The following is a 17,158-nucleotide window of genomic DNA, read 5'->3' as shown; positions in this document are numbered from 1 at the left end:
CCTGGATTCAGGAGGACCCGAGTTCAAATCCAGCCTCAGATACTTGACACTTACTAGGTGTGTGACCCTGGGCAAGTCACTTAACCCTCACTGCCATGGAAAAAAGACAAAAAACAAAACAAAATAAAAAAAGAAAGGGGGAAAAGGAACAATTAAGCACTAATATATCCAAGTATACTCAATATTGTATATATGTAGTCCTCCACCTCCGGAAGGAAGAGAGAGAGGAGGCGGGGCGGGGCCGGATTTCCGGTTCGGGGTAACGGCTGAGGGCTTGCAGCTGCGGGCGGGCCTTCGGGCACTGTAGAGGATCGCGGGCCTAGCCTCGCCTGGCCGGGCCGAGTGGAGGGAGCCGAGGCCGCCTCCGTCGCCCACCATTCTCTCTACTCCCCTGCCCCGGCCCTCCATGGCTGAGGAGTGGCTGGACTGCCCCGCGTTGGGCCCGGGCTGGAAGCGCCGAGAATGCTTCCGAAAGACTGAGGCCAGCTGCGGCCGCTCGGACACGTACTATCAGAGCCCCGGGGGAGAGCAGATCCGCAGCAAGGCCGCGCTGACGCGCTTCTTGGGCCCCGACTGCGACCTCAGCTGCTTCGACTTCAAGCACGGCATTCTCCAGTCCGCGCCTGCCAGGGCCTCTTCTCCCGAGAGCAGGAGACGGGCCGGGCCCGACAAGGCCGAGCCATCCGTCCAAGAAAAGCGGCCCCTGGAGGCCAGACTCGACCCGCCGGCGCCCCAGGGCCCCGTGGCTAGGCGGCGTGCCCGCCCGGGGCGCCGGCGGCTCTGGGCTCTGTGTGAAGACTGCCGAGCCCGGAGCGATGCCCTCAGCCCGGAGCAGAGAACGGCCCGGCCAGGAGGCCGCGGTGACTGCCGGGCCTGCCAGGGGGCCGAGGACGGTGGAGTCGGCCCTGCCTGCGAGGTGCAGCCTCCCCGGCTCCCCCGAAGCCCGCGTGCCCAGAGCCACCGCCTCTCGGTCATGGGCTGTCAAACCAAGGAGAACTGCGGGGACTGCGAGTGCAGAGGGAGACCAGGCCTCCCGAGGCCAGGGAAGGGCGCCCAGCAGCGCTGCCCCGAGGAGTATGGGCGGCCTGGCCCCGGGGCGTTCATCTCATGCCGCCCGGGGAGGCGGGAGCTTGAGAGCTGTGGGGACCGAGCTCCCGGAGCTGCCTCCCCAGCCCCCGCAGGCTTCTCTCCCGGCCTCGCCGGCCAGGGAGCCGATGGCGCACAAGGCCGGCCTTCTCCAAAAGAAGAGGAAAGCTTGGGAAAAGGGGAGGGGGAAGAGGAGGTAGAGGCTGCCGGGGCCCACACTCCGGTGATCACGGAGATTTACAGTCTGTGCGGAGCCACGCCCACGGCAGCAGGGCCCCATGCAGGCCTGGACAGCGGCCTGCTAGAGTTTCGCAGAGAACTGAATGAGCTGCCCCTGCCCGCCCACTGGGAGGTGCTGCCTCCGCGGGGCCCGGACTTGGGGATCGTCCAGCGTTCCCCCCTGTCCACCGTGGCGGCTGCCGTCATCCACATCCAGCCCGGCCTCTCCTTTCACGTGGTGGTGCAAGGTGTCCCTGTGCCGCCCACGCACGAGCTCTACTCGGCCCACCCCTTGCGGCTCAGCACCGCGGATGAGGTGGTAGAACTCATCTGCAGCCTGGAGGCCTACCGTCTGTGCCCTGGCTGGCCTGGCAGTGCGCAGCGGGGCGCACGCTCTCCGGACTGCCACGTGCTGGTGTACGGCGGCCGCTGCCCGGCCTGCTTCCCCTGCCTCCCCACCTCATGCTGTAACTGCTCCGGCCTGCCCCAGCCCTCTCGGGCCTCTGAGAGAACTTCATAGGCCATGTCCCCCTTCTCGCCCCTACCCCTCCTCCACACACTCTCACCCTCACCTCAAGGACACCTAGAGAAGAGCGATGGGGGCATGGAAGCTGGCGTTTGAGTTCTTGACCTGAAGTCCCTGGGGAGGGGCATCTGCAGGGTCGGAGGGACACTCCTTCCTCCCATGCGTACCCCCCACTCCCCCCAGAGAAGCAAGAGGAATCATTTTTATCTACCCTGTTTAAATGGCATGCTTGGCTGGTCAGCCGGGCCCTGGTCTTTCTTTGCTGCCTTGACCTTTATTTTTCTAAACTGGTGACAGTGCTCTGACAGAGAGAGAGACAGAGAGAGAGAGAGAGAGAGAGAGAGAGAGCGAGCGCGCGCGCACTGGTTCTGTAGTCAGTGATTCTGGTGTAAAAATTCTATCTTGGGTGCTTTATTAATCGTGTGTGTCCTTGCGCAAGTCACCTAGGTTCCTAAGGTCCCTTCTAGTACATTTATCCTATAAACCTTCAGCTGCAGCTTAATCTGAACATTTTGACTTGTTAGCTTAAATTTGAATGATGCCCATCTGGATCATAGATGGAATTATTTTGTGTATAGAATTCCTATGAACTAAACAAAGATCAACACTCCCCTCCCCTGTTCAATTGGAAATGGAAGGTCAGGCCTGTGTAAACTTTTTTTTTTAAATTTGAGTTGTTTGTAATTCTCTTTCTGGATCTGCTGGAAAGACACACACACACACACACACACACACACACACACACACACACACACACACACACACAACATTTCTTCCTCCACTCATTTTTTTTCTTTTTATAGTTTGTAAACAATTTCCCCCCATTCTGCTTACTAAGCACAAGCCAAAATGCCAGTAGATAATTCATTTCATGTTCCATGGAGATCAGTGAATTCATATACTAACTGAGGATTCCTGGGCAAATTTTCAGCTTTATTGGTCATAACCCCTTTGCTCAGTTTTCTCCCAGGGTCCACATAGCCTTCTCCCAACCTCAAGATCTTCTGTAAAACCATAGCTGATGTTATTTATTTTAATGCATGGGGTTCCTTCTTTCCATTCTTTCAAGGAGTTGGTTAGGATTACAAATGGAATTTTCCCAAATGTTATTGTTGGTCTTCCTCCGTTTCAACAGCTGTTTGTCATCCTACTAATATGGTTTTTGGAACGAGGGTTTTTACTGAGGTTCCTTTCTGGAGGACTAAAAGCCTTTTCTCTAACAAAAACTAAACCTGGGGAATGTCCATGGGATACGATGATTACCAGATTTATTCATGAATTCATATAATTCACCAATAATTGATTAAGTGTCTCCTAGGCTTGGTATTAGGGGCTGGGAATACAAAGAAAAAAATAATACAGTCCCTATCTTTAAGGATAGTATATTCTGCTCTGAGAAATAATAAATACACTCGTAAGTAAATACAAAATGTAATCAAGGTCATTTGTTGTATGTCATGGGAAGCACACTAACCACTGGGGAGAGGTGATAGAGAAAGGCCCTTATAAGAGGTAAAGTTTAAGCGGAGCTTTGAAGAAATATAAGGATTTTAAGAGGGGGAAGTGATAAATGAGGACATTCCAGGCCTCTGAAAAAGATTAGAGTTAATAAATCTGTTATGAAAAATATCTAGGACTGTTTCTTGCTAAGTACTGTCAGAACCATAAAATACTGTCTCCTACTTGTCCTTCTTAAGCCATATTAAACCTGAGCCATGCATTTAAATTACAAATCTCAAGCACAATAGTTTACTAACAGGTCTGATGAATAGAAAACAGGATCTCAATGCACATAAGCAAATGTCTATACCATATTATCATAATCAGGTAAACCTACACCTTAAAACTTAATTGCCATAGGAATCTAAAGCAAAGAATAGTCAATGTTTTAATTTGAATGTCTAAACATACTATTTTCCCCTTTATTAAAATCATAAAGGAACAAAATCAATTGCAACTACTAAAAAAAGGAATTTGTGGACTTGGAAAAAAAATCTTTGCTTCAAAGTATAGTGGAGTGCTGACTCAATTCAGAGTACTTGGTTTCAAATCTAGTCTCTGGCATTTACTACCTGTGTGACCTTGGGTAAATCATTTCATTTCCCTGGACCTCAGTTTTCTCATCTACAAAATGAGAGGGTAGCATTACATTGTATGTGAGGCTTCTTCCAGACTGAGACACGGGCTTTCTGAAAAAAGACTCTATCTCAGCTATGTAAAGAACTAACACAAATGTCCTGATGGGTAAATGACAATCTCACTTCAACATTGCACTCTCAGCAATCGTATGACAGAATGATCCAAATGACTAATTAGAAAAAGGCATTTCAAAACAACCCTTAAGTTTCATCTCATACTCAGAAAATTAGGAAAGATGACAGAAAGTGGGAACAGTCAATATTGGAGGGATTGTTTAAAGACGGACATTAATTAATGTAGTTTTGGTAGAGTTGTGAATTATTTTAACCATTTTAAAAAGCAACATAGAATTGTGCAAAGAAATTGACCAAAATGTCCATGCTTCTTGTCCCAGGGAATTGACTGCTGGATAAATATACTTTGAAGGCCAACATTAAAAAGAAACTCCATATATACCAAAATGTCTATAAATATACATTTTTAGTAGCAAAGAACTGGAAACCAAATAGGCGTCCATCAATTGAGGAATGGTTAAACAAGTTATGGCACAAGAATGCAATCGAATATTACTGTTCCATAAGAAATGAAGAATACATTGAAGCTTGAAAAAACTCATATGAACTAATGCAAAGTAAAGGGAACAGAACCTGGAATACAACACACAGGATGACAAGAATATAAATGGAAAAGCAACAATGAAGCAACACTGACCACTGAGTAATTATAATAACTAAGCTTGCCTTAGAAGGGATAGATGACAAAAATGTACTTCCCTCCTCTTATTGGGGTGGTAGAGGACTGTGGATATAGAATGTTGCCTATGGCATCAGCCTGTTATTTGTTGGCTGGTTTTGCTTAATTTTTGCTTTTCTTTTGTGTCTTTTTTTTTTTAGTCTTTGTAACAAGGGATGGCTCTCTGAGTCAGTGTAGGAAAGATAAATATATATGGACACTAAGTTAATGGAAAAAACATCAATACATACATTTTAATAATAAAATTAATAGTGCTCAGAGAAAAAAATAGTGCTCGGAGGATAACAATTGGATCAAGGTCCCAAGCCTATACTGACTCTCAAACACTAAATTAACAAGCTCCTATTAAATATTCCTTATGAAGTACTAGGGATACAAAGACAAAAATGAAACAATCCCTGACTTGAAGGAGCTCACGTTCTATCATTTTATTAGGGAAAACAATCTCTCCCCCTTCTCCCCCTCTCTTCTCTGTCTCTCTAATATACAAACATGCATGTGAGACATATAAATATAATGTTTACAAAATAAATAAACATCTTTTTTTTTGATGGTGGGGGGAAGCACCAGTAGATGCAGAGACCAAAAAGGCCTCATGCCAATGGTAGTACTCTGAAGGATTCTAAGAGGTGTCAGTGGGAAAAGATGCATTCTAGACTTGAGAGATGGGAGACCACTTGTCCAAAGGTACAGATGGAGAAGGGAGATGGAATAATATATGTAAGGAATAGCAGGAAAGATAATTTGCCTGCATTGTAGAATGTAGGAAAGAAAGTAATTTTCAATACATTTGGAAAGATAGGTTAGGAGTATGTTGTAAATAGTCTTAGGGGCTAAGCAGAAAAGTATGTATTTTATTCTAGAGGGAAGACCTTGGAATTTGTTGAGTAGACATCTGACCCATATTTTAGGAAAACCATTTTGTTAGTGTGTTATTTAGATTATGGGGGAAAATTATTGGGCCAGGCTGGGTTTTCTAGAATATTGCTACTTATATATTAATTGCTATTTATATGATAATAGCTATTGCACCAGTTTAGGCAATAAGCATTTATTATTTTTGTTTTGTTTTTGTTTTTGCAGGGCAATTGGGGTTAAGTGTCTTGCCCAGGGTCACACAGGTAGTAAGTGTTAAGTGTCTGAGGCCAGATTTGAACTCAGGTACTCCTGAATCCAGGGCTGGTGCTCCATCCACTGTGCCACCTAGCTGCCCCTACATTTATTATTAGTAAAGAATTAGTAAAGAATTGACCGAGTGGCATTTGACACAAGCAGAAAACCCCCCAGCACCATTTTTATCTCTTCATTACCTATACTGGCATAAGAGGAAAGTGCTCACCAATGGGACAGCATTCTGAGCCTAGAGTGAAAGCCTAGAATGACTCTGGTCTCATGGTCAGGCTTTTTCCCCTTTTCAGTAGAGGTGGCTCCTTACAGACTGATCAAAGCTAATGGGCTAACATCATCCAATTCCATTGGTTGGCATGACTTGAGAGTGGTCCACATTAAAATGAGCTCTACAACGATGACATCAGGGTCTAATGGGAGAGACACCCCCTGAAGGGCAAAGTCAAAGTCCAGATAGTTGCTGGCTTAATCCCATCAGTTCACTCAGCTAGTCAAAGAATCTATTCTCCACCTCTGTTGTACCCTTAGGCTGGTTCGAAAAAGAAATTAGCTAAAGTTTCTGAACCAAACCTTCCAAATTGGGCAGGGAAGAGTCCCCCAAAAAAGTCATTGTTAATAATTATTTTCTCACATTAGTTTTGTGAAAGAAAAATATGTAAACAAAACTATTTAATAAATTTTTATTTTTAAAATGGCATTTATTGGAAATATATTGGTCATGGATGGGTCACATCAATATAATAGGGCCAGTGATACTATGTTAATTATATTTGGAGATGTACTACCATACCAAACAAATTATCAAGGAAAAACTTTTGCAGGATACAGTGGAAAGATCTCTAGTTTTGGAGTCAGAGATCAGAGGACCTGTGCTAATCTTACCTTTGGCACTTATCATTATTAACTGATATGGACATGGGTAAATCCTTTTGCCTCCCTCCGTCTCAGTCTCTTTATCTATGAAATTAAAAGGTTACACTAGATGTCTTCTAGAGTTCCATCCAGCATTAGTTCAAAGGATTTTATGATTTATACGTCTTTGACAGTTTGCATTTGATGGCTAGAATTGCATACATACATATCCTTTAGGTCAGTTTATCTATCTATCTATCTATCTATCTATCTATCTATCTATCTATCTATCTATCTATCTATCTATCTATCTATCTATCTATCTATCTACCTATCTATCTATCTACCTATCTATCTATCTACCTATCTATCTATCTATCTATCATCTATCTATCTATCTATCTATCTATCTATCTATCTATCTATCTATCTATCTATCTATCTATCTATATCTGTGTGTATGTATGTGTATATATAGGTATATGTAGTGTGTGTGTGTGTGTGTGTGTGTGTGTGTGTGTGTGTGTGTGTGTGTAGCAATGAGGGTTAAATGACTTGCCCAGGGTCACACAGCTAGTAAGTGTCAAGTGCCTGAGACTGGATCTGAACTCAGGCCCTCCTGGATCCAGGGCTGATGCTTTATCCACTGTGCCACCTAGCTGCCCCCCCTCCCCCAGATATAATGTTAATAAAATTAGTTTGGATTGCAAACGGCACAGAATACCAAGAGAAGTAGTACAAAAAAAGTAAAGAGGGAAATTAAAAGGGAATAACATTTCTAAAATTCAAATAGTATAATAAATATAATCATCATCACTCTTTGGTGCTGGAAAAGAAATAAGAAAAGTAGATCCATGGAACAGACTAGATGAGGAGTAATCAGACACAACCAAACTCAATTACCCGATTTTTTAAATAAACCTAAGAACATAAACTACTTGAAGAAGAACTGCTGGGAAAAGTGACCACAGTTTGGCTGGCTGAGTTTTGTTCAATACTCAGCTCAATTCCCTCAATTCTGCAGGAAATCTTTCTCAGCTGCTGGTGCCTTTTCCTATGAGATTAGCTTCCATCTACTCTGTATTTACCTTGTATGCATTTAGTGATGTACATGTTGTCTTCTTATTAGAATATAAGCTACTTGAGGGCAGGGACTGAACTTTCTGCTTTTCTTTGTATTCCCAGTGCTTAGATGAATACCTGGTAAATAGTGCTTAATAAATATTTGCTGACTGATGGCCCACACACAAACACAGACACAAATAAAGCAGGAACTATACTAAATGTTGAGTACACCAAGGAAAAGGTGAAAGAGACCTCACTTTCTAATGGAGAGAAGAGGTGCACACAAAGAAGAATATACAGTTTGTATAAAACAGGGATGGAAAGTAGACCTCTGATCTCACTGCTATTTTGTAGAGTTCATTGTTATACAGGAAGGAAGGTGATGAGCATGTATTAAGTGCTTATTATGTTCCCTTAGGGGAAGGAAGGGAAGGGAAGACTAACACCTCTGGCGTGTGGATTGGTTATGCCCTTTTTGGGGCAGCTCACCCTGTCCAATCAGTCACACAACTCTCACCTGTGGCTCCAAGAAGATGTGGCATGTGGGACAACTAGGTGGCACAGTGGATAGAGCACCAGCCCTGGAGTCAGGAGGACCTGAGTTCAAATCCGGTCTCAGACACTTAATACTTACTAGCTGTGTGACCTTGGGCAAGTCACTTAACCCCAATTGCCTCATCAAAAAATAAAATAAAAAAGAAGATGTGGCATGTGTAGTAAGTACACCGCAGTAAAACTGTCTCAGCATGTGGGTTAAAGCAGGTTGAGAGTAGGTGATGGGTCTCAAACCCATTCATGAGTTAGGGGCATGTCTACCCTAAGCATATGAAGATTTCTCCTGGTGGAATGGGCAGATGAGAACACTTTCTTCCAGTGGTCACAAAGGCATCAGAAGCAGGCACTATGGAGCCCCTAGAGCTTGGTAAGACATCAAAGATCCCAAGGTCATCCACTGCATCCCTGGCCATCACTCATCATCCTCACTTTTATCTTGCCACTGGACTTGAATGATACTCAAAGAGAGAGTGATACTGATGACTTTGTGCAACTCTGCCTCACTTCAATCCAATTCATGCACAAGTGAAGACCACCCAAGATGTCATTGGTCCTCTGAAAGTGAGGGAGAAAACAACATGTTACAGTCATTGTGCTAAGCCCTTTGCAGATAGCTCATTTGATCCTCATAACAAACCTGGCAGTCAGGTGCTATGATTATCCACAATTTACAGATGAGGAAACTGAAGCAAATAGAAGTTAATGGCACAAAGGATAGAGTGCCAGGCATGGAGTCTGGAAGACCTGAATTCAAATACAGCTTCAGATACTTACTAGCTGTTTAATACTGGGCAAGTCACTTAATCCTGTTTACATCAGTTTCATCATCTCTAAAATGAGCTGGAGAAGGAAATGACAAACCACTCCTTTCTCTTTGCCAAGAAAACCCTAAATAGGGTCACAGAGTTGGACATGACTGAAATGACTGAACAACAAAAAACACACACAATTAGCAAGTGTCTAAGATTGGATTTCAACTCAGACCTTCCTGACTTCGGACTCCGTGTTCTATTCACTGTACCATCTAGCTGCCCCTATAGTATTTTTTTCATGAACACAAGTTAGTTTTGGTATAAAAGGCACTAGCAGCTACAGGGAATAGAGAAAGGGCTCATGTGAAAGAAGGTGATTAAATTAAATTTTTAAGGAAACTAGAAATTATAGGAAGGAGGGAGGGCATGCAAAAGCATGGGGTACTGCATGGCAAAGGTCATGTAGGGCAATACAATTTGTTGATAGAGTGTGTTGAAGAGAGCTATGTATAAGAGGCTGAGTACATTGAAAAGGTCCCAGGTTGTGAAGAGCTTTAAATGTGAGATAGAGGATTTTATATTTGATCCTCCAGGTAACACAAAACCTCTGGAATTAATTTAGTAGAGAGTGACATGATCACATCTGAGGTTCAGAAAAAAAAATACTGAGTTAGTTGTGTGGAGCATGGATTGGAGTGGGGAGGCTGGGTGTTGTATACTGTTTAAAACATGTTGGCTCTTACCTACCTTTCTAGTCCAATTTCATCTTAATTCCCTTGGCAAGTTACTTCAGTTCTCTTAATCCAAAAATTGGACTTAAGGTACACTTTTAGTATGGAGACAAACACTCAATATCCCATTTCCTTTGTCTTTTTAAGTATGCTGTTCTGCTAGGACATACTTTTGAGATTTACTATATCAACAAATGCCTTTATGATTTTAGGTTGAGAGGTGTTGGCACTGGTTGACTGATTCTCCTGGTAGTGTGCCAGAATTCTCCAATATACCTTCCTATTGGCAAAGACAATGATTGATATCAGGTATTTGCCCAAGTATAATCTGAACCATACTTCTGGGGTTCTGACATTTCATTCAATCCAACACACATGGAGGAGGTGCCTACTGTGTGCAGATCCCCAGATGTGGACAACTATGAGAAATGCTCCCTTAATTTTTAAAAAATCCTCCTTTCCTTTGCAAATTCACAGCCATTGTGGGATTTTGTGGAACATTAACTATTCTTCAGCTAGAAACCCTTTTATTTTTGTTTTATTGTGTGGTAGAGCAGAAGAAAACCTTCTTTGGTAGTCCAAGGCATAGTAGGATAAGTGGGTACAGCAAAGAAGGTGACTTAACAATCCTAGTGGATTTTCATAATGCATTGAGCATTTGACATGGTGAATTGGAGAACCTCTGGAACACCCACAGGTGATGGGGGTGTGGCCAATCTAAAGCAGAATTTTGAAAGAAAGAAAAATGTTTGTGGCCAAGCATGCTATGTGCTTCCTGGGAACTTCATTCTCCCCAGACCTGTTACTGAACACAAGTGATGGAGTTTTGCCAGTGCAGACTCTGTTTGAGTCAGGAGGAGGGGAGCATTTGTAGCATATTGACTCTGGGCATCAACCCTTTCTAGAGAAAGGAAAGCAGGAAAATTCCAGAAAGAGAAAGAAAAGAGAGAAAACAATGGACCCGTATCCAGAAAGCTGCCCTGCATCCCAGACACCTTCCCTCTAGCCTTTTGGTACAATCCTGGAGAATACAAAGGCCCTGTCTTTCAGTTTTTGAGGCTGTTGTGCATTTCAGAATTTAGACACCACTCTTCCTTCATGCAGCTAAAAAAAGGATGTAGACTTTCAGAAGTCTTCCTCTCTTCTCTTATCTCCTATCACTTTGATTTCCATTTCAAGAAGGTAGGCTGTCAGGACTTCGGTGCTTCACATATCAGATGCCAAGAGTCAAAAAGCCTTTTAGAGCCGGAATTTCCTGGGCTGGCATCCTAGACACATTGCTAAGCCCTTTACTCTCTCCTAAGATGCTAAATTGTGCTGAGAGCAGCACAGGGAGTTCAGAGAAGATGAACACAGAAATTTATAGAAAAACTAGAAGAGTTGGCTATTAGCTGGTATGAATGTGGAGGGAAAACTTCCATTGTTTGGGAAAATTTTTGGTTTGTTTTGCCAGGCATTTTCATTAGTTCTTTGAGAAGGGATCAACTGGTCAAGAGGTCAATTCAGAATATCATCTATTCTGCAAATCAAAGTCTTAAAAAGTTGCACATCACACTGAGAAGTGAATTGACTTACTTAGAGGTCACACAACCAATGTGTGTCAGAAGCAGGATTTGAAGCTAGATTGTCTGAGCACACTTGTGTCATGTTGCTTCTCCAGCTCATTTTACAGCTGAGGAAACTGAGGCAAACAAAAGGTGACTTGCTCAGGGTCACATGACTAGTAAGTGTCTGAGGTGAGATTTGAACCCAGGAAAATGAGTCTTCCTGACTTCAGGCCCAGGGCTCTATCCACTATGCTATCTAGCTACCCTCTTTAATCTTTATTGCCTGCTAAGTACTTAATCTTATTTTAAAGTAAATGTCCATTTGTATTTCCATGATGCCACATAAGGAAGTCAAATTGGTCTAGGGAGATACAGAATGGGGAAAGAAGGGTCAGGTGAGAGGACATCTTAAAGGGATGTTGGTGACCATCTCTCTCTATATTATTTTATAATATCTCAAGGTTTACACAACACCTTATGCAATCTCTCATTTTAATCTCTCAATAACTCTGGGAGATAGGTACTATTATTATTCCCATTGTAAAGATGAGAAAGACAGAATTGCAATCATTGTCCAGGGTCCTAGAGCTAGGAAGTGCCTATACAACATTGCTTCATTATATAGAACTAAGCCTCTATTGTTGAAGCTTTTCTGTATTTTTTCATAGGGGAAATATTTTCTGGTTAACAAAAATTGTTTCACAGGTCTCATGAGTTTCAGATTTTTTTCTTGGTCATATGTAGAGGGGAATACTCTATTCCATGGTGTGATATCATATGAATCAAAGCTTGAAACCTTTATAGCATAAAAGAAACTGCGAATGGTAATCCAAATAGTTGGTGAAAAGTTTGCAAAAAAAAAAAAAGAAATCATGGGCATTGCTGAGTGTTTTTTGGATGAATGCTTTTGCTGGCATTAACAGTCCTTAATCCTACAGGGGCAGCCTTAAGGAACTGGAGAACTTTGTCCCAACCTGGGGATAATGGAAGACAAATATGGCAGAGCCTAGTGGTAAAACCAAGGATCCAGATGCACAAAATAAAAGCCTTTTTATGTATCACTTCTTTTAATTTTTTTCATTTGCTTTTTAGTTTATGGAATAAAATAAGCATTTCCATAACATATAATAATAAAAAGATGAATACACATGAACTTGCAAATCTATTATGTCTTTTTTTTTCTTTTTTTTCCCTTTTATTTCTTCTCCCTCAGAGATGGCTACTGTTGCACACACACACACACACACTGACACACACACAATAATTCTATACATATTTCTACTTATCAATTGTTTCTCTGCTTGAAGCTAGCATCTTCCTTCATATATCCTTTGTAGTTAGTTAATTTGGGTATGTATGATAGTCAAAATGATGAAGTCACTCCAAGTTGTTCTTAAACCAATATTGCTTTTATTGTATACAATATTCTTGTGGTTCGGAATCATTTCTTAATTAAAAAAATATACACATAACTTTTTTAAAATTTCAAGCACTCATTTCTCATTTTAGTTAGGGTTTGTTTCTTAAACATTTAGAAGTGTCCCATGATTTTCAGAAACAATTATTAAATTAATTATTAAAAACAAATAAATGCCCCTCCACTAAAAAAAAAAAAAGAGATGAGAATAAAAGTGGTTACTCATCACCTTGGATGGGAAGGATATTCACCTCCTATAAGTATGAATCCTCCTTTTTGAAATTATTATCAACTTTGCTAAAAGAATTAATTTTTGTGGTTTGAATTTATGGTTATACCTTAAATAAGGATTTGTAATCCTATGAATTATGTTTACAAATAGTTGGAAAGTGGGATGTTGGCTCTTACCTTCCTTTCTAGTTTAATTCATATCAATCCCCTCTACAAATCCTTTGACCTCTCTTGGCCTCAGGCCCTCTTCTGTTGGACTGCATGGCCATTTAGGTTTCTTCCAACGCTAAGCCTAAGATCCTATCATGCTAAACATATTCTTTATTCCATTCAGGTTGGTCCTGATACAATATCCCATCTCCTTTCTCTGTCTTTTTTTATAGGTAGTCTTCCATGTCTGAATGTATTCCCTTTTCTTTTAACTTCTGTCCTTCAAAGTACAGCCCCAATCTTGCCTCATACATGATGCCTTTCTTGAACCCTCCAATTATTAGCACTCTCCCCTTGAAATTAATTTGTAAATAAATTATATGTATTTATTATGTACCCATTGTATTTCTCCAGTTGTGTGTAACCTTTCTGAGGGCAAGAACTGATTTATTTTATCAGAAATGATATATAAATGTATGTATGTATTTATTTATTTCTCTTGCACCTAACACAATGCCTCAAATATTATTATCACCAGCACTAACCTGGGAATGCCTGACATACATTAAACACTAAAGAAATATTTGTTGATTTGACTAGGTATTTAATAAATTCTTGTTAAACAAAACTGAGAAAATGCTGATACTGCCATTTAGATGAAATACAATTTGGGGATGATATTTGGTACAGACTATTCATATATAATTTGGTTCCATCTGTTTCTTCATGGCAAATTGATTTTTTTTATAAATTAAAAATATTATTATTAGAATTATCTTTTATAAAGAAATTCAGAAGACTTTTCCATGTGAAGGAACAAAATCATCAAGAAAGTAAGACAGAATTTAGGAGAATCTTGGGAAACACCTATAAAAATAAGTTTGAATGATAGTACAGAAAGATGTGACATTATAGTTTGGGGCAGGGATTCGCAGAAACAAACAAATAAAAAAATCTATTTCTTCTTTATACTGAAGTGTGTCTCTTGAAAGAGCAGTGATATTTCCTTTCTCAATAATTTATGGAATCATAAACATTTAAGTCTCATAGGCAGATACAGAAATGGACTTTCAGTAGATTCTTCCTGGAAACAAACCAGGGAATGCGTCTGACCTTTTCCTAAGGATCTCTAGAGAAAGGTATTTCATAATTCTCCATCAATATCATGCTTTAGTTCCTTAGTGTGGGGATTTCTCATTTGCAATGAATATAACTTATTGGTGTCCTTTAAATCATAGTTTTATCATTTCATAGTTTAGAATAGGATGGACATACAGTGTCCATTGTCCAACCCATTAATTTTTACAACTGAAGAAACTGAGGCTTAGAAAGGTGACATGACTTCCTCAAAGTTAACTCAGGTAATAAATAGGATAGCTCAGGATAAGAAGCCATGTCTTCTGACTCCAAATACTATATTTTCTCCATTTTAACAATTCATTTTCCTCCATTTTTCCCCCAGTGAAGAAAGGGAATAGTGGATCATAATTATATGCTTCTGTTTTTCTAGCAGTAAGTCTTTCTGAATCTCAATTTCCTCATCTACAATTTAAAGACAGTATTACTTATGCTCCTTCCTTTACAAGGTTATATAGATCAAATGAGATATATGTAAAGGGTTTTTAAAGTGTAAAGTAGTGCATAAATGAGAAATTTTTACTTTTGTAATAATTATGTTTAATAAGAACAACAATAATAATTCTGGAACTTTTTTAAAGATGCTTTTAGCAGGCCTACAGAAAATGGATTTACATCCCAATACTTTATTCAATTTAAAAATCAATTATTTTGTTTATCTGTGCAGAATATTAATATTAAAAGCACATTAAATATAAAAGTACAATAGTCTGATGGCAACTTTTCCCAGCCTTTTCTATATCACCTCCATCAAAAAAGATTATAGTGAGATGAATAATAATGTAAACTTCTTCTCCTCCCATATGTCCATGACTCACTCCTACCAACTTACATTTCTATTGTCAGGTTGATGTCTCTTGGTGGAGCAGCTGACACCTTGGGTTCTAGGGATAACACTTGTGTATTCCCACACTTTGAACCTTGTATCTCCTGAGCCCCCAGTGCTATGTTCCCACTGATGTGATTAGACTTAATTTTTTTCTCAACAAAGAAATTTAATCAAATAATATAACAAGATTAATGGTATCAAAACATTTCTTCCTAAAATCAAGGCATACTCTGTTATCAATATAAATAGCATTTGGGGAGTAGAGTAGGCCTTTAGTGAGGCATATATGTAGGGAAAATGTATAGCCAAGGTAATTCTCAACTCTGGAACTGTAAGACTTTTATGTTCAAGATTATTTTTGGGGGACTTTAGGGTCTTAATATTTTTTTTCTCTTTCTCTATCTGCCCTCTTAAAGTTTACCACTAGCATGACTTTTGGGCTAGAGAGGTGGCTCTGCTCCTTGACTGGATTTCATTGTTGATGATCCGGATTAACTCTACAGAGGCCATGATGTCTCCATTGGACTTCCTTGGTTTGGCTGCTCCACTATTAGGAGAAGCTATTCTTTTACTGAGATGAGGTAGCTCCCCAATGCCATCTCTAGTCTTTGCCAATTCTTACTTGAAGTTCATCGGGAGTCCTCTGCTGATAGCACTCTTTCCCAATAAGCAGAGATGTTTATCCTAGGTTTGGCACTAGCTTCACCAGTCCTTCTCTCTTGGTTAGGCTCTGAGTTTGTTGTTGTTGTTGTTTTTTTTTTTTTCATCTCTCAGGAGACAGTGGCAGTTCAGAGATATATAGACTCTGCTCTTTTTATTTTGCAATTCTTCCTGGTTAAGAGCTGGTTCCCTTTAGTAAAAAGCCTCACTTTAACTTATGTTGAACATACAGTATATTTCTCAAACTTTTATCTTTGCAATCTGTGGCCATTTGCCCACTAATGATCAAATGGCTCTCAGATTCATGGTTCTCCAGTTCTAAATTTCCCATTTATCTTATAAAAATGAGTACCTAGAAATAAAGGTACTGATGCAGCCTATATTCTGGTAGCAAGACCATTTTCTCTGCTGATTTTCTGGCTTTCCAAAACAGTTGTTCAGAGCCTCATGTGGTATCCAGGTGGCACAGTGAATAGAATGATGGGTGTGGAATCAGGAAAACCTTAATTCAAATCCAGTCTCAGACACTTCCTAGCTGTGTGACCCTGGACCAATGACTTAACTACTGCTTACCTCAATTTTTTTACCTGTAAAATAGTGATAATAATTCCTATCTTCAAGGGTTGTTGTGAGGATCAAAGGAGAGAATATTTGTAAAGTGCTTAATACAGTGCCTGGCACATAGCAGGAACCATATAAATGTTAGCCAATATAATTAGCTATTATCTGTCTTTGCATCTTTTGACTTACAGACTTGCCAAAGTCTGGATGGGGCAATTCTCACAATGATAATGATTCCTTTGCTGATGACAATGATGTTGCAAGACCTAATCATCACTACTAGAAATTACAGCTGAATTATTCTCATAGATTATAGACATTGCTATTCTTTGGGGGGGGGGGCGGGGAGTTTTTGTAGAAATAGCAAAGGCAAGTGAAATACCAATGCCACAAATACAAACCCCTAAATATCCTTAAGAATTTTGGAATTATAAAAATTTAATGGAACACCATCAAAAACCAAACTATTGTTCACAGTTGTTTAAACATATTAACACTAGAACAGGGGGACCTCACACTGATGATATTATGAGTGCCTTGAAGCATGAAGGACATTGAAATACAAGTACTCATATGTGGTGACAAATTTAAAAAGCTTATAGTCTTAAGTATGAAAGAACCACTAGAAGATTAACTTCTACTGGGAGAGATTTTTTTTCAGAAAAGACTTGCTGTCATTGATGTTCATTTAATCAGGAAAAAAAGGTCTGTTTTCAAAGATATCTAGATCTCTTCTTTTTTGATCTTCCTAAAGCACAGATCTGACCATGTCATCTTATTACTCAATAAAGTCTAGTAGCTCAACTATAAAAACCTCTGC

The 17,158-nt window shown here is 40.4% G+C and overlaps 1 protein-coding gene across 1 annotated transcript; it reads left to right on the top strand.

Moving 5' to 3' along the window:
* The first annotated feature begins 406 nt into the window (after positions 1-406).
* Positions 407-1,825, top strand: LOC122732312 (methyl-CpG-binding domain protein 1-like). Its single transcript, XM_043972381.1, has one exon. It carries the CDS (start codon positions 407-409, stop codon positions 1,823-1,825), a length of 1,419 nt encoding a protein of 472 aa, XP_043828316.1.
* Positions 1,826-17,158: the final 15,333 nt, after the last annotated feature.

Source organism: Dromiciops gliroides, chromosome 6, assembly GCF_019393635.1.
Source record: "Dromiciops gliroides isolate mDroGli1 chromosome 6, mDroGli1.pri, whole genome shotgun sequence".
In the NCBI taxonomy this organism is placed as follows: Eukaryota; Metazoa; Chordata; class Mammalia; order Microbiotheria; family Microbiotheriidae; genus Dromiciops; species Dromiciops gliroides.
The sequence above is the reverse complement of the archived record's forward strand: the minus strand, read 5'-3'. Positions and strand labels throughout refer to the sequence as shown.

Excerpts from the sequence above, each read along its gene's own strand:
- LOC122732312 (XM_043972381.1), top strand. The coding sequence starts at position 407 with ATGGCTGAGGAGTGGCTGGACTGCCCCGCGTTGGGCCCGGGCTGGAAG.